The sequence below is a fragment of the Meriones unguiculatus genome, chromosome 11, assembly GCF_030254825.1.
Source record: "Meriones unguiculatus strain TT.TT164.6M chromosome 11, Bangor_MerUng_6.1, whole genome shotgun sequence".
In the NCBI taxonomy this organism is placed as follows: Eukaryota; Metazoa; Chordata; class Mammalia; order Rodentia; family Muridae; genus Meriones; species Meriones unguiculatus.
In genome coordinates, this window is record NC_083359.1 from 48,663,137 (window position 1) to 48,685,249 (window position 22,113).

At 41.9% G+C, this 22,113-nt stretch overlaps 1 protein-coding gene across 1 annotated transcript in view; it reads right to left on the reverse strand.

Annotated features, from left to right (window-relative positions):
• Positions 1-17,981, reverse strand: part of Gspt1 (G1 to S phase transition 1) — a 43,534-nt gene extending 25,553 nt beyond the window's left edge. The window contains exons 1-4 of the mRNA XM_021654090.2: positions 17,320-17,981; positions 2,836-2,874; positions 2,691-2,732; positions 1,455-1,679 (exon numbers count right to left, since the gene is read on the reverse strand). Of these exons, the coding sequence (XP_021509765.1) occupies positions 1,455-1,679; positions 2,691-2,732; positions 2,836-2,874; positions 17,320-17,680 (667 nt within the window). The 5' untranslated portion in view covers positions 17,681-17,981. The remainder of the gene's footprint in view (positions 1-1,454; positions 1,680-2,690; positions 2,733-2,835; positions 2,875-17,319) is intronic.
• Positions 17,982-22,113: the final 4,132 nt, after the last annotated feature.

Sequence of the window (22,113 nt, forward strand, 5' to 3'; positions counted from 1 at the left end):
ATTCTTTTGTTTGTTTGTTTGTTGAGACAGGGCTTCTCTATGTGTAGCTTTGGTTGTCCTGGAACTCACCTGTAGACCAGGCTCACCCAGAACTCAGAGATCCTCCTGCCTCTGTGCTGGGGCTAAAGGCATGCACCACCACAGTCTGGAGATTTTTTTTTCTTGTCATATACAATCGAGTCTTGCAAAAGCAACTGAACTATAACAGAACTGGGGATTAAATTCTAGGGACCCTCTTCCACGTACAATGAATGAAGCTAAGATTCCTTATAGGGCAATGATGACTGAGAAATAATACTTTCCTAACAAATCAGAAATAACATTTTAAAAAAGATTTTTGTGGACCTTCAGCTAGCAGCAAAGTACCAGAGAATACACATCCCCCAGAAAGCCTTAGAAGACAGCAAAAGCAGCTAAAGGACTTTTGTTAGCAGCCTATGTTGGCCTTGAACCTGATTCTCCTGCCTCTGCCTTGGGCTCCTAAGTGCCCGGATTACAGGCATGCTCCACTTTGCCAGGCCATGTGAGCAGACTTCCTCTCACTTTAGGAAAGAGAGAACAGGCATCCCTGCAGATTTTAAAATTCTTTTTCTGTGAAGGGTATGAATGATAAGGGGAAGTCAAGCACACTGAAGCACATCTGCAACTACTAAGGCGGATGAAGCAGCAGCCAAGGCTCGAAGCCAGCCTTGACCATGACACAGTGAGTCCCTGTCTAGAGGTGGGGGGATAACACGGAATTCAGTATTTTCTACTCACAATTTGACGATAAGTCAGAAAACATAAAATAAGGTCTTGTTTGTTTGGCTATATCAATTACTTGTCAAGCACCCTGAGGTTACTCTATGAATTTCATACAAAATTATGCTTAATAATAATAATGTTAACCCCATTAAAAGGAACTTATCAACTAAGAATAACAAAAAATACGTACATTTCTTGGATACTAAGAGATATCACAGTATGGTAAAACATTACCAGTGGTTACAGACTAATTAATTATCCATTATACATATACTGAAGCTTCTTTTATGCTATTACAAAACAGTTCATCTGCCCAGACTTTAAAAACAAAAAACTGGCAAATTTTTTTTCCAGCTGAAGCAAAGTTTAAAAAAAAAAAAAAAGCCAGGCTGCTTTAATCTCAGCACTTTGAGGCCAATCTGGTCTCCAGATTGAGTTCCAGGACAGCCAGGCTACACAGAGAAACCCTGTTGCAAAAACAAAAACAAAAAACTAACCAACATACCAACAATTAAGAACACAAGGCACTCTTACATGTGACCCTGTGGTCAACTCTCAGTGCTGATTGTCTATGCAGAGCATTACAGATATTTCAGTGTTTTGACTCAGTTTTACTCATCATCTCCAAGAACCTCTTAACAAGAAGTTCTACACGTTGATGTCTCTAATAACTCTGGTCATTGCTTAGGAATTCTATGAGGACAACTTACCAACATGCCCAATGAATACTACATTTACATGTTCTTTCTTAGGAGCACCTGGCGGTGCCACCACCGACTTAGGTTTTGGTATTTCTTCTTCCTCTTCCATCATTTCTTGGGTACTTTCCTCTTGTGGCCTTCCATCTCCTGAGGAACCACCCCCTGGCTCTGCTTCACTTATTTCTTCTTTGTGCTCCCATGATTCTTCTGGGGACATTTCTGTTTCTCCATTTTCTACCAAAGAAAGATATTTTAACTCAATATTCTAAAAGAAACCTGCCTGCATTTTAACCACACAGGCTTTACTTAAGAACTTACTTAAGTCCCTTCTCCTGACATCCACGACATGGGCTGAGATGGTAGGTTTTCAAGCTGGCTTTGGTGCTGACAGCAGAAAGCCATATACCAGAACTGATACTATCCTAGCATGGAGTCATTTCCTAAGAGTAGACTACACATAAACAAGCAGGCCACCACTCACAACACCAGCTATTCCAGTGTCAACATGTGCTGACAGATGGGAAGAAAAGCAAAGTATAAAAACCAGAATAAGGAGTATGGAATATTTTAAGAGATAAATTTTCTATGTAAACAGTAACTCTTTGGCATTAACTTTAATATGGGAAACTTTTAGGAAATAGGAAACTTTTTTGTTGTTTTGTTACCTTTTTTTGGGGGGGTGGGTTCAAGACAAGAGTTTTTCTGTATAACAAGAGCCTGGGCTGTCCTGGATTCACTTTGTAGACCATGCTGGTCTCGAACCCACAGAGATCTCCCTTGCCTCTTCCTTCTTGAGTGCTGGGATTAAAAAGTGGCGTGCTCAACCACATCCAGAAATAAAGCTATTTTTTGAAGGATGGAATTTTTTTGATGAAATGTTAGAGTTAGACACAATGGAGCATGCATTTCTGTAATCTCAGCATTCTGAAAGTAGAGGCAATAGGTTCAAATAGTTCAAGGCCATCTTGGAAAATGTGCCAGTCTAGGCTATAAAGACACAGTCTCTAGAAACAACAAGTACAACCTTTAAATTATTAGACTCCTTTACTCAATCCCATTTGCAATCAATAATTTGCCAGAGCCGTCTTAATGCTCAATTTGTTATACTTTCTAAAGTCTAATCGAAAAAACTTCAGTGTGGCTTAAGCACAAACATTTCAGTCATCAGAACACTTACATTTGCACCTTAAATCTGGAGAATGAAAGATTTCATATTACTGTTTTAGAATGGTCAGAAATTCTTACCAACAGGTTCTGAAAGTTCCATGCTAACAGCTGAATTTGAACCTAGAGAATAAATTGAAACATAATACATATCCATGAAACAGTATCTAATTTTACACATCACAGACAACTTAATGTTTTCTTGGTTAGACATTAAAAAAATTACCTTCACACAATGACGGTTCTTGAGAGGACTCCACAGGTGCTGGTTAAAAAAAGTAAGTGTTATTAGAAATTAAGCTACACTTTATTTTCTTATCTTTTAACATAATAAAAGCAGCCATTCAATAACATCACAAGTCTCAGCAACTTAGAACAAAGGAAGCTAAGTGGGTTTCAAAGCAGAAGTCTATTTAGCCTACTTTACAAAAACTCTACCAACTGCAGACAACTAAAAGAAATCTGGGCACCAGCAAGATGGTTCATCAGGTAAAGAGCTCACCACACAAACCTGACAATCTGAGTTCAATGCGTGTGGGAGGAGAAGCCCGATACTCAAAAAAAGGTATAAGGAGGAACCAATTCCACACAGTTGTCTCTGGTCTCTACACGTGTCATAGCATATTCACTCCTGCACTTACACAAAATGGTTAATTGAAAACTCCACAGAAAACAGCCAACTTCAATAATGAAAATAAATGTATTAAAATATTTTCCCAAATATTTCCTTCACAGATATTATAAATATAGCACAAAAGCCCAGGACAAATCAACCCAAGAAGGTTGTGACTGTCAAGTTAGAAAAACCCCTAAGTTATTCAATACTAAGATAAAGAACAACTGTATGAAGCCTCTGGAACACATATGAACATATTCAGAAAAGGGGATTCTTGCCAGATTTGATCCCAGCACTCCAGTTCAAAGACAGCCAGAGCTACGCAGAGAAACCTGTCTCAAAAGTATCATTATCAAGCTGGGCGTGGTGGTGCAGGCCTTTGATCCCAGTACTAGAAGAGCCAAAAACAAACAAAAAAGCATCATTATTTTGTTTTTCAAAACAGTGTTTCTGTGTAGCTCTGGCTGTCCTGTTCTTTGTTCTGTAGACCAGGCTCTCCTTAAACTCACAGAGATCCACCTGTCTTTGCCTTCCGGAGTGCTGGAATTAAAGGTGCATGTCACCACCCGAGGCTCAAAACAAATAATTTTTTTTACAGTGATTCTGATGAAGGTAGTTCTGTCCTAGTCTAAAACTCTAAGATCAGTTTGCAGTTGTCAAATTGCAAATTGCTTATGTTATCCTTGTAGAGCTGCAGAAGAAATATATATTCTGCTACCCAAATATGTAAGTTTGCTTTCTTTATCCCTGAGAACACAAATGATACTGCTAGACTTTCCAAGATGCAGAAACACCAAAGAATTTCAAGTCATTTGATATAGAACAATAACAGTGAATCTGTAACTTACAAGAATCATCACAGTGAAATGGGTGTGGCAGCACATGCCTATAATCCCAGAATTTGGAGGACTGAAGGGTGAGGATCAGTTCAGCTAATAAGCAAATCTAAGCCAGCCTGGTTACATGAGATTGTGCTGGGGATTACCATCAAATGTTGAGGAAAATATTCCTGTCCCTGATAAAGGACAGTAAAGTTTATTATCATCACCACTACTGCAACTGTTTTTGTTTGTGCGCACTGGAGATCAAACTCAAGACCTAGTGCTTATTAGGTGTTCATGTGTATGTTTTGCCTGCATGCAAGTATGTGAAATGAAGGGAATCTGGCCAGCTCAAGCGTGGCAAGCAAGGCTTTGGCAGGCCTTGTCCTTCTCCCCAATTCCCTCTGTTAGATTACATTCCTAAAACTAGCCACCAAGGCCCACTTCCTTAGCCAGTTCTTCCTCCTGAGGCTGATTGCCAAGGTCTTGCTATCAAAAGCAATCAAAAGCCCCCTTTTGGCTCACCTAATTAACATGGCCAACTAAAAGTCAGCACCTCATCCTAACATGGGGTTTCCCCTATGGATAATTTCCTATGGGCTAAATCTGTCTCCTCTCTATCCAGAGGCAATACTTTGTTCCCCTCTGAGACAAATATTCCTTTTTCTTCTTTGCCCCCTTCCCCCATCTCCCTTTTTCCCTTCCTCTTTTCCTTTTCCCTCTATCTTCTGTCTTTATCCTTTATCCCTACCCTCTGGTGCAAATAAACCTACTTTGTGCTGAGAACTTGGTCATGGGGTGTCTTGAGCTGACTCTGAGATTCCCTACATTTGTCAGTGTTGGATCTCCTGAAACTGGGATTATAGATGGTAGTGAGCCAACAAGTGGCTGCTGAGAATCAAACCTCGGTCCTTTTAAAGAGCAAAAAGTACTCTTAACCATTGAACTATCTCGCCAGCCTCTTTATTTTTTTTATTTCATTTTATTTTTTGAGACAACGTCTCTCACTGAACCTGAGGGTCACTGATTAGACTAGACTGGCTAAACCAGCAAGTCATTCCTGTGCTTGAGATTACAAGCATGTGCCAGTACACTGGGCTTTTTATGTGCGCGCTTGGGGTTGATCTTAGGTCCTCGTACTTGAGCAATCAAGTGCTTTTCAGACTGAGCGGTATCCCAGTCCAAAGAGAATCATTTTATTTTGCTTTGTTTTTTTGAGACAGGTTTTCTCTGTGTAACAAGAGTCCTGGCTGTCCTGGCCTTACTCTGTAGACGAGGCTGGCCTCCAACCCACAGAGATCCACCTGCCTCTTCCTCCCGAATAAGAGCCATTTTAATTTGGGACACAACTGCTGTGTTTACTGGAACACACCAACCATTTCTCCCACAAAGAATATTCCATCTTTCAAATAATCCAAGTGTGTTTCCAGATGTACGCGGAGTAGGTGCACAGGTGTGCACGGGGGGCTAGAGAACCACCTCAGCTGTCATTCTCAGCAATTCAAGCGACCTCTTTGAAGTAGTCTCTCTTAATGGCTTGGAGCTGTCTAGTGAGGCCCAAGACTCTTCTAAGGACCACCTTCCCAGAGCTGGCATTACAGACACACCTCCATCATGACTGACATTTTTATGTAGTTTCTGGTGGGTTGAATTTGGGGCCTTGTACTTAAAAGACAAGCACTTTACTGACTGAGCTGTTCCCCAGGCAGAATTATTCTATTTGAAAATACTTCGTAAAGGTGTGTTTCTGAAAATGGAGTTATTAATGAAAAATTTGAAGCCACAACCTCATTCCTTAGGACAGTCTCTGGCTTCTTCCACTATGACATCTGTCTGAACCATGCAGGATTTAAGAAAGCAAGCCCTAGTGGTCACTGACCCAATAAATGGACTCTGAATCTAGAAAGATTGTAAGGCCATGCTTATTAGTAAACCAGTAGAATAGCACATGTGTTTGAGTAATACCAGAGTAAAATGAATGATCAAGGATTTATTGTGCATTTGACAACTGAGTATACTTTGAGTCCTTTAATCATTGTATGCATATAAAGTGCACACTAAACACTTCATTCTGGCACTTGATGCCCTCTGTAAACTTGATGATCTTAAATGTCATGAATTGTAGTTTGATAAAGAAAACCTTGCTTGTCAAGATTGTTGTTATGCTGTATTATTCAGCCAGAGAGAATAATGCTCTCAGACAGACGTTCTTCTAAGAAGTCCCAAGTATCTATATATTGTAAGTGTAAACAGAGTGCTAGGGCCTACGTGGTCAAGTGCAAGTATGCTTGATTTTGAAATGCTCAGTTACAATCAAGGCTATCTCAAGTATGGCTCTACTAGTTACCTCCAGTGTTTTCCTGTCTCAACAAATTTTATTCATTGTAATATGTAATATGTTTAGCTTATTGTTAATAGGCATTTTCAGCAGCACTATTTGAAAAAAGACAAAATGGCACTTTTATAACTTAGAAAAAGTACAGTTAATCCTGGTGTAGCAATTATTGTATCTATGTCATAGGACTTTTTGAATGGTTAAAATAATATAAAATCAACATGTAAAGACCAAGTAAAAATCAGCAGTGCCTGCTTGAAATCAACACTTGGAAGACAGAGGCTGGAAAGTCACTGTGAGCTGCAGGCCAGCCTCATCTAGCAATCTCAGACAGCCAGGGTTACTTAATGAGACTCTGCCTTACAAATACACAAAAATAACTTAACAGTTGATATTACAAATTACCACCATTCTCCATTCAAAATTTTATGGATTCCTCTGTGCGTTGGGTCCTTGTCTGCCCATAATAGGTTAATGATAGAATTGAGCTGCAGGTAGTTTTGCACCTAGAGTGAAAAGTGACATCTACTGAATTATCTACTAGGTACCAGTTCATAAATCAACAGCAAACAAATGCATTCTCTCATTCAATCAATCCTCTTAGCACACATATCATTTATACACTTTTAGTGAATGAAAAAACTACTTATAACTTGTAGTTGACAAACAAGGATTTCGACCCAGGAATCAGTTCAGTTTTGGGGTTCTACCACTGCTACAATTGGTAGAACAACTGTATCCCAAATTAAAATTATTCTCCTAGGGCTAGGGATATGGCTCAGTCTGAAAAGCACTTGCTGCTCAAGTATGAGGACATACGTAAGACCAACACCAAGTGCACACATAAAAGGTCCAGTGTAATGGCACATGCTTGTAATCCCAACCACGGAGTGGCAGAGAATGGGCTTACTGGCTCAGCCAGTCTAGTCTAATCAGTGAGCACCAGGTTCAGTGGTTAAAAACATTCATACATATAAAGTAAAACAAATCTCTAAAAACAAAAACCCAGGAGATCAACTGAGAAAGACATTTGACCTCTGGCCTCCACATACATAAACATACACATGCATACATGTGCATTCAAGCACCACGTACACACAGGCACAAACATACATTCTCTCTCTCACGATTCTACTGCAAGAAAGAAAGAAAAATCTAGCTCTAACATTAGAGCTGTTGTCACAATTCTTAAAAGCAGTGAAAAGGGGCTAGAGAGATTGCTCGGCAGTTAAGAACACTTACTGCTCTTGCAGAGGACCTAAGTTCAGTTTCCAGCACCCACAACCACCTATAATTCCAGTTCTAGGGACCCAACATCCTCTTCTGTCTTCATCGTCACCGGGCATGTACACAGTACATGGAGGCAAACACTTACACACAGCAAATTCCAGACCAGCCAAGGCTACACAACAAAACACTAAAAAGATATTGTCTAAGACTTAACCACAGACAATAAGCCATATTTTAAAACCAGAGGTTACAGCCGGGCAGTAACCCACTTGGAAGGCAGAAGCAGGTGGATCTGAGTTTAAAGCGAGCTTGGTCCACAAAGTGAGTTCCAGGGCAGCCAGGACTACTCAGAAAAACTGTCTCAAAAACCAAAAACCATAAAGGTACATATTGTATGATTCCACTAGCCCGAACTATTCTGAACTGATAAATTCTTAGACTGGAAAAGCAGGGAATAGCAATTAGTACTTATTACATAAGGAACAGAGGTTTCCTTTCCAGGTAGAGAAAATGATTTACAACTTGTCAGTGGTACTAGTTCTATTCCACCCCAAAAATAACAGCCAAAAGGGCTGAGGTGTGAATGGCTCAGTGGCAGTGCATTGCACACAGGACAATTTAAACGAAAAATTAATAAAAGCACATGTGCACAAAAGTTCAATTCATATATCTCATTACTCGTTTTTAAAATTTGTACTGTAAACAATACAATAGCTTTTGGTATAACAGTTAAATCTTTTTTTTTTTTTGTTTTTTCCTTCTTTCAGTTTTTTGAGACAAGGTTTCTGTGTACCTTTAGCTGTCCTGGAACTCACTCTGCAGACCAGGCTGTCCTCAAACCCAGAGATCTGCCTGTCTCTGCTTCCTGAGTGTCACGATTAAAGGTATGTGCCACCACTGCCTAGCCAGTTTTTCTTTCTTCTCAGGTTTCTTTTTCTTTTCCTGCCTTGAGATGGGGTTTTAGCTTTGCTTGGCCTTGAACTCACAGAAATTTATCTGTCTGTATGTATGTATTAATTGGTTGATTGTGTGAGGGAGACAGACACAAAATGCACAAGCAGATGCTACAGTGGCTGCATGCAGGTCAGAGAACAATGTTTTAAGAGTCAGTTCTTGCAGTACAAGTTACTGGGGGCAGTGTCACTCTTGTATCTGTTGCACTGTGTACTCCAAGCTAGCCTGGCCAATGAGTTTTGGGGTGATTCTCCTTTTTGCTTCTCATTTTTGCCACAGGAATATTGGGATTACAGATACACAGCACCATATCTGGCTTTTCAACATAGGTTCTGGGGATCAAACTCAGGTTCTCAGGCTTACATGGTAAATGCTTTGTTTTGCTTTGACTTACTGTGGTGAGTTCTGTCTTCCCTGGCCCTCTTTTTCTTTTAAAGACATAGTCTCACTTTGTAGTTCAGATTGACCTTGAACTCATAATTTGGCCCAGGCTAGCTCTGAACTGGTGGCACTCTTCTCTACACTTACCCAAAACATCATGGACTCACTGATTTTTACTGAGATTGAATACAGTAAAAACAATTTTGAATGTGCCAGCTTTCTAGGCGAAGTTTACAGAAGTGCCTTACTCAGGATGTTTTGAAGTATAGCTTAAAGAAAGACCTTAAACATCTCTCCCACTCAGGAGACCAAACTAGCTCACCAAAATAAGTGTTGAGATATCTTTTTCTACAGGCAATACTAGAAAACGTTGAAAGGAGACAAAAGAAGAAAGTGTGCTGAATACATAAAAAATGACAATTCCTAATTCCCAAAAATTCTAAACATGAAAAAACAGCTGGACACTGAAGCAAGCCTGTACTGCCACTCAAGAGGGTAAGACTGGAGGATCATTAAATTTGAGGCCAGTCTAGGATTCGCAGTGAATTCAAGGCCAGCAAGGGCTACTATAGCAAGACCTGCAAACAAACTAAAGGACTCTGGTGAGCACCTGAAATCCCAGGTACTCAGGATGCTGAAGTAGAAGGATCACTTGAAGACTAACAGGCCAAGGCTAGCCTGGCACCAGGGAAAGACTCAAAAAAGCGTGAAGGAAGAGGAGTAGAGGAATAAGATAAGTGGGACAGCAAAGGTACAAAGGCAAAGAAAACAGTTCAAAGCCATCAAACACTACTTTCTCTTTTCTTTCTTTCTTTTTTTATTTTTTTGAGACAAGGTTTCTCTTGTAGTCCTTGCTGTCCTGGACTCACTCTGCAGACCAGACTAGCCTGGAACTCACCTGCCTCTGCCTCCTGAGTGCTGGGATTAAAGGCGTGTACCACCAGGCCCGACATATTTTCTTGATTGCAGAAGAGGCAGTTATGTTACTAGAAACTACAGCAGTGCCTATGAATCCATGGGCCTGGATTTTAGAAAGGGTCTCAAAGAGATTGTATGATGTTAAGTTACAAGTACCTTTCCTCGTGATTAGAAGTTACTATCATAAAAATAAGCTTTGAGGGCTGGAGAGATGGCTCAGTGGTTAAGAGCACTGGCTCTTCTTCCAGAGGTCCTGAGTTCAATTCCCAGCAACCACATGGAGGCTCAAAACCATCTAGATGAGATCTGGCCTGCAGGCAGAATACTGTATAAAGAAATCTCACAGAAAGAAAAAAACAAAAACAAAACAAAAGCTTTGAAATCAGAGCCTACTCTTGCATTTATTCATGGGTATAATCTTACTAATGTATCTGTTTTTACACCCTGCAATTTTTGCCTCTATAAAATGGGTTGGTAGCAGGCTACGGTGGTGCACTTCTATAATCCCAGCACTCAGGGAGGCAGAGGCAGGCGGATTGCTGTGAGTTTGAGGCCAGTCTGGCCTACAAAGTGAGTCCAGGACACCCAAGGCTAAACAGACAAAACCTGTCTTGGGGTTTAAAAAAGAAAAAAAAAAAAAAAAAAGCCTGGTGGTACATGCTTTTGATCCCAGCATTCAGAGAAGCAGAGGCAGGAAAATCTCTGAGTTAGAGGCCACCCTTGTCTACAAAGGGAGTCCAGGACAGCCAAGGATACACAGAGGAATCCGGTCTCATAAATAAATAGATAGCTAGATAAATAATTGAAGTGGTTAGCAGGATCCAAGCATCTAGAAAGCACTGTGGAAACTAAGTGCTAAGCTGCAGTAACTGCTCCATAAACTTATAAGCATTTCAGAGTCCTGTTATTACGAAAACTTTTAAGAATGAAAACATTACAAATTCCAGGGCTGCTCTGTCAGAAAATCCATGCTGGTTAAAACTGGCTTCTTTTTCACTATTAAACAGCTTGGCATAGCAGAAAGAGCCCTAAACTAGCAGCTGGCAAATCAGGATTCCAGATTCAACTGTTTCATTAACGCTGGGAGTGACTTCACACAGCCACTTAGCATGCTTCGGCTTCAATTTCTTTATCCAAATTGAGACAGTCAGTCTTTCCGCTGGAGTCATCTCTACCCTGAACATTCAAAGAAGCTATTTATTATATCACTAAAGCAAAGCCACATAGCAACCCAATACGACTTTCTATAGTATAACAAAAACTCCACTACATTTTAAGTAATCCTAAAAAGGCTGTATTTTTGATTTATGTCTCATCTACTTCAAAAACAGTTAAAAGTATCCCAGCACTTGGGAGGCAGAGGCAGGCAGATCTCTGTGAGGTTCAAGGCCTGCCTTCTGGTCTACAAAGAATTCCAGGATAGCCAGGGCTCTTATACAGACAAACCCTGTCTTAAACACATACAAAAATAAGCACACAAAAAACACTTTAAAGTATATTAAAATAATACCAAAGCCATTTCAAATAGTGTCAATAAGATACAAAAATAGAAATGATTGAAATGAACTACCCAAAGATGGACACAAATTGCTCAGTAATATGCACTTTTGGTTTTTATTGCCCCCTCCAACTGCAATGACAATCACCTAATTGGAACCTGTCTGAGAAGTAAGCATAACCACTCCTTAGCTATAGTAAACAGATGCTTAGGGAATTCTTACTGTTTCTTTACACTTGAAAGAATTATAATGGGAAACAGTAACAAGTTCCTTTTAGAACAAAGCTGTTAATAAATAAACAAACTATAACTACTATTAAGCTCCTTTGTTAAAATCTATTGAAAACAAGGACAAAACTTTAGGTACCAAAACCAAACCTACTGATGTTTGATTAAGAATGAACCAAGGGGGAAAAAAAAAAAGAATAAACCAAGCAGTAAGAAAGGTAATGTTCTACTTTGCCAAATTCCTGGAAAAGTTAAAAGTAATCCCAGTACTTGGAGAGGTGAATTTCAGTCCAGCCTGGGAAATGCAGCGAGACCCTGCCTAAAAATAAAACCAAGGCACCCATGAAGAATACCTGGCAAAAAACAAACACATCTTTAACTTTATAATTATGATGTCAAGATTGAAACCAGTCTCTTGCCTCTACATCCTTTGTGTGTCTTTGCATATACTTAATTGTCTTCTTTCTAGACTCTTTCAAAGACTGTAATTGATTATCTTGATTGATGTTCCTACCAGACCCACCTTTCAACGTCTTGCACAGCAGCTACATTCAGGAGACAGGCAAATGCTTGTTCACTGCTAGAATGGGTATCTGAGCAAAAAATTCCACTTCAAAAAATTCCATTCTACTGTGTTAACTCACCCCAAAAGTTTAAGTCTTTTTCATTCCTTTCTCTTCAACCAGAAAGATATTTTTAACACCTTTAAGATATTTCTTCCCTGACAAACAAAAGCAAGCAAATCAAGGCTTGTATTTGTTCTCTACAATATTTCCCTAACTTGTCTTAAGAAATTTTGAATACAGTGCCAAGGACCTAATTCTAACTCAGGGCCTTTTGATTACTAGGCAAGCGTTCTACCACTGAGCCATGTCTCCAGCTGTCCTGATAATTTTACTTTCAAAATTTATTACTATTATTGTGTGTGTGTACGCGCACACGTATGTGTGCTTGTGTGAAGGTCATAGAACAACTCTGTGGAGTTGATTCTCTTTTCCACTTATCCTATGTGGGTTCCAGGTATCAAACCCAGGTCAACAGGCTTGCTTGGCAAGTTCTTTTATCAACTAAGCCATTGCCTGTTCTGTCCATATAGTACAATTTCAAAAAGGTGAAATATAAAGAACACAGTAAGGCAACAATCCATACAGTAACATCACTAAATAAAACATCCTCCAAAGGTTTGTTTCCAGTCAGAATTTCTAAGTTTAAACAGCTGCTCAACCTAATACAAGGCAATGCTCCTTAAATCCTTACATTCAAGCTGTCCACATGTGGAAACATGAACTAAGAACCAGAATCTAATGTTCATCATCGTGTCACTCTAAAAAACACTATCACCAACTTCCTCCTACTGTCCTCTAGTTATTATCTCAATGAGTATGAACAGTTCTGCATCTTTATTCCTGCAGACATTTAAAATGTAAAACAAAACCCAAATCAAAAACATAGGTTGGGAGGCTAGGCAGATAGATGGCTCAGTTTATCAGAAAGCTTGTTATACAAGACCTCAATTCAAGGTGGGCCATGGTGGTACATGTGTTTAATCCTCAGCACTTGGAAGGTAGAGTCAGGGGAATCTCTGTGAGTTGGAGGCCAACCATGTGGTGTACAGAGTAGTGAGTTCCATGACAGCCTGGGCTATTACAGAGAAACCCTGTCTCGAAAACAAACAAAAAAAGACCTGAGTTCAAATGCCTACCTCATTTTAAAAAGCAGGAATCACTAACTTTAAAAGGCAGTGTGGTACTATGGGCACCAGAAACAGGAGCATCACTGGAGTTTACTGACTGCCAGCCTAGCTCCAGGCTCATAAAAGATCTTATCTCAAGGGAGTATGGCAGAGTAATAAGGACACTCTCTCTACTCTTCCTCTAGTTTCCATGAACCCCACACAACCAAAGCTCTCTCTGTCTACTCTCTTCTCTCTCTCTCTGAGGCTGGGGGAGGATGTGGCTAGGTGGTGGAATCCTTGCCTACAATGTACAAGAGGCTCAGGGTTTCACCATTAGCTCCATGAAAAAGAAAACACTATCTAGTCTTCAACGGTAACTGGTCAACACAATAAAGTACAAAAGTTCTTGTACACAAATAACCATTTCTTTGATTCTGGATACTCTCCAATATTCTAGCTCTAAAAGAAGTAACTTCTGAAACTATTCAGTGATCAGAAAGCTAGGCAGGCTTAGTGGCAAGCACCAATAATTGTTCACAGCACTATGGGAGGCTGAGGCAGAAAGGCTGAGAAGACAGCCTGGGCTACATAATGAGACCTGTCTTTAAAAGAAAAAAATAAAAATAAAATTCCAAAACAAGACTAAGGATGGGGCTCAGTTTATGCCTAGCTTGAGCCCTAACATCATGTATAACATGTAAACTGTATGTTGGTGACATAAGCTTGTAATCTCAGCACTTGGGGAGTAGATGTAGGAAGAAGCAGCAGAAAAGTCAAAGTCATTCTTGGCTATGTAGCAATGGAGAGACCAGCCTAGGCAACCTGACCTTGTATTCAAAATAATTAAAAAGTTAGAATGGCTGCTTAACCTTGAGACCTTACTGAAATTAAATAAAAAATTTCCAGTCTTTTTAAGACCTCTATTTTCATTGATAATCACTTGTCCAATTTACTTGGCTCTGTAGAAAATTGGATTTAAATGGATTATACTTAATTACACTTAAATGAAATCACTGTTTGAAATGTGGTGTTTTTACATTTTCAAAGAGAACAAGGTCAACACCAGTTCCCAAGTCCTGACTCTCCAGAAACAAGCATGTATGAAACTCATGCCACCAAAGCCCCTTCCTCTACTGCTTGTTCTAGGCAGCACTGCATTTAAAAAACACAGGGGCTGGAAAGATCGCTCAGTGGTTAAGAGCACTGTCTGCTCTTCAAGAGGTAATGAGTTCAATTCTCAGCGAAAATGAAAACATGGTGGCTCACAACCATCTACACTGAGGTCTGATGCCTTCTTCTGGCATGCAGGTGTACATGCAGATATAGCACTCATATACATAAAATGAATAAAATCTTAAAAAAAAAAAAAGACAAACCATTTTGTTTCCAGGAGAAAGAAGAGTCTTCAGCAGGCGCACCTTTAAGGGTTATCCAAGAACCCCACACACCACAGCCCTGTGACAGCTCTCCTAGGAGAAATACCACCATAGACTGGCTTAACAAAGGAAACAGGCCACATACTGTATGGACCATTTTCCTCACCATCAAAAACATTTAGAGCCAGGCAAGGTAGCTCACACCTATAATCCCATCACTCAGGGAGACAGTGGCAGGTGGATCTCTGTAGACCAGGCTGGCCTTGAACTTACAGCGATCCTCCTGCCTCTGTCTCCCTGAGTGTTGGGATTACAGGCATGTGCCACCAGGCCCAGCTATGCTTATATTACTAATATTTCTTCTCAGTGGATATAGGTTCTTACTCTAGCCCACACTGACCTCAGTTTCTCTAGTGTTTCAATCAAAAAAAAAAAAGTTTTAAGATGGATGATGGTGGTGTGCGCCTTTAATCCCAACACTTAGGAGGCAGAGACAGGTGGATCTCTTTGAGTTTGAGGACAGATGCTGCGATCCAGGACAGCCAAAGCTACATAGTGAGACCCTGTGTTGAAAAAATAAAAATAAATACATATCATTTTGTAGAAACAATTAGTATAGTCGGTAAGACCAAAATAGATTTCTGACTGAAAAAGAAAAAAAAAATTCACACACACTATACAATCTAGGAACTTTCTGACAAACATTTCTCTACACTTAGTAAAACCACAAATTAGCAAGTAACAGATAAAAAACAAAAACAAAACAAACAACAACAAAAAAAACCTGCATAAAAAGTAATGCCTCATCAGTCTTGGTGACCATTCCAAACCATGGTGTTGTGGATGGCTAAAATTAAGTCAATGCCTGTAAATGCAGTCCCAAGTCTACTCAGTCTACCTACTATCAATGCTGGTAGTTCCTGAGGAAAAAAGTAGAGCCACGAAAGTAAATGGTAGGACTAATGGTAGCTGTAAGATAAGGTAGAAGCAGGTACTTTTAGCAATTTGTTTTGAAGCTAAAAATAGCTGAATGTAAGCAAAGAATTAAAAGTTGAGTTTCCTTGTTTGAAAGGAAAAATATCAACCACTGACAAATAGAAGAAATGCCAGTCAATAAAACAGTCAAATACTCAGGCAGGTAAGTATGTCAAATCCCTCCTGCATAGTAAAGCCCCAAAGTTCCCTGGACTCCCTAAAAAAAAAAAAAAAAGTTTAATACAAACTGCGCTTACGTAAGTTCCTCACAAAACATTTTCCTCAACACCCCTTCACTTCTAAAGAGCAAAATGAAGCAAAAGTTTCCCAAGAAACTAAATTCCAAGAGAAGTTTTATTTTATTTTTGGTTTTGATTTTGTTGTTGTTTTTGAAAAAGGATTTTGCCAGATAGTCCATTAGCCTTTACCTAAAGATCTGGCTGCCTGAGTCTCCTGAGTCCCACCACACTTGGGTGAGGGAGGTTAGGTGATAATGCCATTTGCTTTCTCTAAGCATCCTCCTGCCTCAGCTTCCAGAGTTCTGGGACTATTGGCATTACCTAGAGTACCACCACACTAGGCTCAAGTTCAGAACCACAGTAATTAACAATATACTCTCACCTGAATGGGCTCAAATTATTTAGCCACCAATGTTCCTGCTCAATAACCAAACAGTGACCCCTTTCCCTTCCCTTTTCTTTTACACAATACCACATTTACTCAAATGTGCACCAGTATGAAGGAAATACTTAAGTTCACTAAACAGACATTGCTACAAAATGTGCCTGAAAGCAGGCTACCAATCATACAGCCGGCTTATAAAAAGATTTGACTGAAACTTGAAACGACAGAAAGTGTATCTAATAGTTACTGTATGTGACAACTACTAAGTTATCATAAGTATTCAAGGGTCTCAAGTAACAGACTGGACTATCAGTACACAAACACAAATTAAGCTTCTATAGCAAGCAGCACCTATAAGGTCAATAGTTTTAAAGCAATTAAAAAATCTAAACTTGACACTTGGAAGAAAAATCTTAGGTCCTGCTTAAAAGCAGCACGTAAACCAATGAGGTTTTCTACCACATGTTACTACTGAGTAATCTTTCTGATATTTTTTGAACTTTTTAAGGATTCAAAACGTTAAGGGTGAAAAAAGGTCTTTGTATTGACAGCCAACAGTTTCTGGCGGATCACAAGCCTGCAATGCATCTTGGGATTCCTTCAGGTCGGTTCGGTGCCACGGATATTTAAAACGCAATTACAGTTCCAATAGTAGGAACTGCAGCAAAAGCAGCTCTCTGGGCCGGGAGAAGAGATAAGTCTTGTCCCCCATTTCTTAAGCTCTCACACCATCCACCTGCCGGACCTCAGGGCCCATCGGTCCCCGCTTCTGGGCCTCGTGGCACTGACTACCGAGGGTCGGCCCGGTCCCATACGGTTCCTAGGTCTGGGAGATGAACCGCGGCCTTCGGCGGAGGGGCAAGCCTCGCCGGGTCTCCTGGTCTCTGCTCCACCCAGCCCGAGAGCCCGAAGCCAGGCAGCTCCGGGACTGGAGGCGCCCCACCCAGACCAGCCGGCGCCGCTGTCAGCGCCCCACGTGCGGGCCGGCTGGGCCGCGCGTCTTCTCCACCCACCCCACCGCGGAACTCTGGCTCCAGTACGCCGGCCGTGCCTCGGGGATACCCAGCCCGGCAATTTACCCGAAGGGCCTCCCGCGCTGCTGCCCGCTCCGTGGTCGCCGCCGGCCGCGCCAGCTGGTGATGGTGGCGGCTGGGCAGGGCCCCGCAGGAAGGACGGCACGAATTCCGCGGCGTGGACGTTGGGGACGAAGGGCTTGGCGTTGACGTTGAGTTGCCGGGTGAAGGCCGCGCTGAGGTTCTCACGCTGGGCCTCTCCTACCGTGGAGCCGCCGCCGCAAGGCCCCGGCCCGGGGGTCTCCATATCCGTCTGGTCCCAGCAGTCGGGCGCTGAGTCGCTGCTGCTGCTGCTGCTCCCGCCGCCGCCGCCGCCGCCGCCACCTCCGCCGCCGCCACCACCGCCTCCGCCGCTGCTGGGATCCATGATCGGGGGGGCCGTGTGTGTGGTGAAGAGAGGGCGGGAAATGGAGGCGGGGGCGGCCGACCGGGGAGGAGCAGGCCGAGCTGACCCAAGGAGAACGTTAAGACAGAGGGGCTGCCGGCCAACGACTCACTCCTCGGGTTCTTGGGTGGCAGCGACAGTCCAAACTGGGCACTCTTGACCAGGGCAACAGCGGCTCAACCCTCCTCGTGTGTGCGAAAGGATCTCCTCCCACCCAGCCCCAACTACCGCCGCCGGCCTCACCGCCAACCCCACGCTTGGCGTGGATTGACCCCTCGCTACCACCCGTACCTTCGCCTCGGTAGTTCCCTGCTATGCCCGCCCGCGTTTCCGCTTACGAAGCGCGGCCGGCAGCTAAACTACAGGTTCCAACAGCACCCGCGCAGACTCGCTGCGGTTTTCTCGTGGGCCGACGGGAGTCGGAGTTCAGTGATCAAGCGTCAGCGGAAGCGGCTGGAGCTCCCGGCAGGCAGCGCGAAGAGGCAGAGGTCTGCTGGCCCATCTGTCGCAGGGTGGGGGCAGGGCGGTGGGCCGGCCGTTCAGCACGCGGCCAGGTTCTACCCCAGCTCGCAGGAACACGGACGGCAGGCCTAACCTAGGGGATTTTTTTTTTCTCTCCTCCTTTTTCAGCGCCTTTACTGCCTTCTCGGTCTCTCTCAGTCTGTACCTTCTTCACCCCCAGCCAGAGTTTGCCCTACATTTCAAAGACGGCGGGGAGTGTCTTTCCTTTTATGTATTCATTTGTGGATGAGGCAGTAAAACCGTGAGATGTTATAGCCCAAACTGCAGAGTGGCTCATAAAGGACTGGGCCTGGCAAATCCGGCAGGAGGGAGTGTTAACTGGAAACTTTCAATGACTCATGTTATGTTTGACTGGTCATTAAAAGCCCTCACCTAAACTTTTTCCCGGCCTTTCCATCTCCCTGCCAGCAGATTCACGAATTAATCAGGACTGCCATATTTCGTAGTGTACCCAGAGATACCTGCTGGGCTATTTTGGTGCTTCCAGTTCCTTATCCGCCATTAGGTGAAGTCTCCTTTTGAATGGCCGGATCTGTCAGCTGTTCTCACAGTGCTTCAATAATGACTATCTCACACTTGCAGGTTGCATTTTAGTAAATATGGGAAAAGTGACAAGAAGAAATACAGTTCACCTTTAGTTCTTACTGCAGGAAGTAGGAAAACCAGTTCAAAATACCTGAGACATTGTCTTGTAATTCACCCATTGAGACCAAGACAGAGAAAAACATACTATTAATTTAACTTCCGTTGAAAAGAGCCTAGACAGAATACAACTGCTTGGAAGTTGCAGAATAACGAGTAAAGAGATGTTTAAGCAATTTGAAGTTATTTTTAAAAATCCAGATCTAAGAGATCTTTAAGTTGGACTGCTGACTTTAAACATCTGTATTGTAAAGAACTTAACCTAAGGAGAGGTAAAATGCAAAGCTCCTGTCAGTTACTTTTTAAAGCAAGTCTTAGAGTTGCTTTTTTTTTTTTTTCCTTTTATAGTTGGTTAGTTGGGTTTTGGTTTGTTAGTTAAGCAGGGACAAATGAAGCCCTGAACTCCTGATCCTTTTATTTATCTCACTTTCCAAAGTGCTGAAATTGTTTGCAAGGTCCATCTGTTTGTGGCCCAGGGCTGAATTAGACTTAGGTCTTCTGCTCTAAGCCGCTGGAACCTGTACAGCGCCACCATTTTCATTTGTGTCTCTAAGAAATTCATTTTTCCACATTCCCATTCCACAGCCCACTCCAGAGAAAATGTCAACCTCTGCAAGCAGCTGACTAGAGGAGCTGAGCACAGTCTTCCAACCATGCTATCATTGTATAGAGCCAGCCCCTGGGACTCTGTGATCACATTCTGATATGTTAGCTCACAGCCAGCTGATTTAACAGTCTCTTTGTTTATAGTGCTTCCTCTAGGGACAGTGTCAGAAACTGCTAAAACTTGTTTTGAAAGCAGTTGATGAGCCCAGTGTTGGTGCAGTACCTTAAAGCCAGTACTATGGAAGACTGAGGCAGGAGAACCCCTATAAATTCAAGATTAGCTGCTATTTAACCTGGGATATGTGTCTGCACACCCAGTTTTGGGATTGTAGGCCTGTGCCGCAATGCTGACTTTCCTTTGGTTTTCAAAGGCATTGACCTACCAGCCTGATCTCCAGCAGGCAAATGAGAGTCTTGTTAACAAACAGCACTGTGCTAAAAGTGAACAACTTGAGGGCAGGTCTGTGGTCTTTGTTTCCACCACCTATTGTAAAGCTAGGTAAGTAAAATGCACTTAGAAATAGTAAAGCAATGCTACTGACCTTTATAAGCATTCAGGACTTTTGAAGTACAGAATAATAACTTATTTTATTTATTCATATGTGTGTGTGTATATGAAATGATGATACACAACAGATTTTATATGAAAGAGGTTTATTGGATGGAGAGAGAGAAGGAGAGAGCAAGATATGATAGGGGAGGGGAGAGAGGCGAGCACAAGAGCAAGAAGGCAAGAGAGACAAAGTGGCAGGTTGGTCCTTTTATGGAGCAACTGAACCACGCCTGCCAGGCTACTTGGCTGGTGATACATGTTGACATCATAGGTTACTAGGCAACCCAGAAGCAGGCTGCCCTAAATTGTGTGTGTGTGTGTGTGTGTGTGTGTGTGTGTGTGCACACGTGCCACAACACATGGGGGTCAGAGGACAACTTTTGGTGTTATCTTCATCTTTCATGTTGTTGAGGCAGGGTCATTCTTGTTTCTGCCGTGCTTTGTACTCCAGACTAGCTGGCTGTAAAGTTTCTGTGTCATTCTTCTGTGCTGCTTGTTGTCTTGATTTAAGTAGGAATGCTGGATTACAAGATTCTCAACACCATATCCAGATTTGTTTTGTTATTGTTTTTAACGTGTGTCTGAGTGTTTATATGTCTGTGCACACCCAGTGCCCAGAAGAGGCCATTGGATTTCTTGGAAGTAGAGTTACAGATGTTATGAGCCATTATTTAGATGCTGGGAATTGAACCTCAGTCTTTTAGAAGAGCAGCCATTGCTCTTAACCTCTGGGCCATCTCTCCAGCCCTATATCCAGCTGTTTTCATCTGGTGTGGTGGTTTGAATAGAAATGGCCCCCATAGACTCATATGTTTGAATGCTTGGTCATTAGGGAGTGGCAGTCACTTGACAGTGATTAGGAGATGTGGCCTTGTTAGAGTAGGTGTGGCTTTCTTAAAGTATGTCACTGGGGGTGGGCTTTGGGGTTTTAAAAGCTCAAGCCAGGCCCAGAGTCGTACTCTACCTAGTACCTGCAGATCCAGATGTAGAGCTCAGCTATTCTTGAGTACCAGGTCTGCCTGCATGCTTCCATGATTCTTGCCATGATAGGACTAAGCCTCTGAAACTGTAAGCCTGCCCCAATTAAATGCTTCCCTTTATAAGAGTTGCTATGGTCATATGTCTCTTCACAGCAATAGAACATTGATTAAAACATCTGGTTTCTAGGAATCAAATTCAGGCCATTAAGATTGCATGGCAAGTACTTTTATCCACTGAGCCATCTTGCTGTTTAGGACTAATAGTGTTAAGAGACAGAGGTGGCTCATGCCTTTTTCCCAGAGTTTGAGGCCTGCCTCAAATTGAATCCAGGACAGCCAGAGCTGTTACACAGAGAAACTGTGTCTCAAAAAAATAAAAAATCAAATAAAATACACAGTTTTCCAAAGAGGTTCTGCTGTTTCTAGAATGTGTAATAAAGGGTTAGTGTGACAGGTGCTTTCTCTAGCAAAGCTATCCTTCTTCAAGGTTTGAACCATATCACAACAGATAATTCCCATCTTCTAATGTAGATTTCACCAGCTGTCATTGTTGGCAATCTTTCTCTCTCTCCCACCCAATATGGTGCTAGAAAATGGAGCCTAGAATCTTGCACATCCTTAGAATATACTCTACAAATGAGCCACACACCTCTAATCCCTCCTTTTGTCTTTTTGTCCTTCATAAAATATCACTGTATTTCAAAATTAAGACGGGATTTCCAAATGTGTGTGTGTGTTTTAAGATTCATTTATTTTTAATTTGTATAGGATTCTGCCTGCATGTGTGCAGGCACAGCAGAAGAGGATACCATATATCATTATAGATTGTTATGAGCCACCACGTGGTTGCTAGGAATTGAACTCAGGACTTTGGGAAGAACAGCCAGTGCTCTTAACCTCCAAGCCATCTCTCCAGTCCTCCAAATGTGTTTTTAACTCAAGTAATTCAACTATATGGTACTTTTGAGTTTTGTTTATGTTTTGCTGTTTTGTTTTAAGCAAAAAAACAGATGAAATTTAGTGCAATGTGATCTAGTTAATTGTATTGTTCCAGAGTCAGTTTCTGGACGTCTGCGGCACAACAGATATTAGCTCTCAGGAGGATAGGTAGT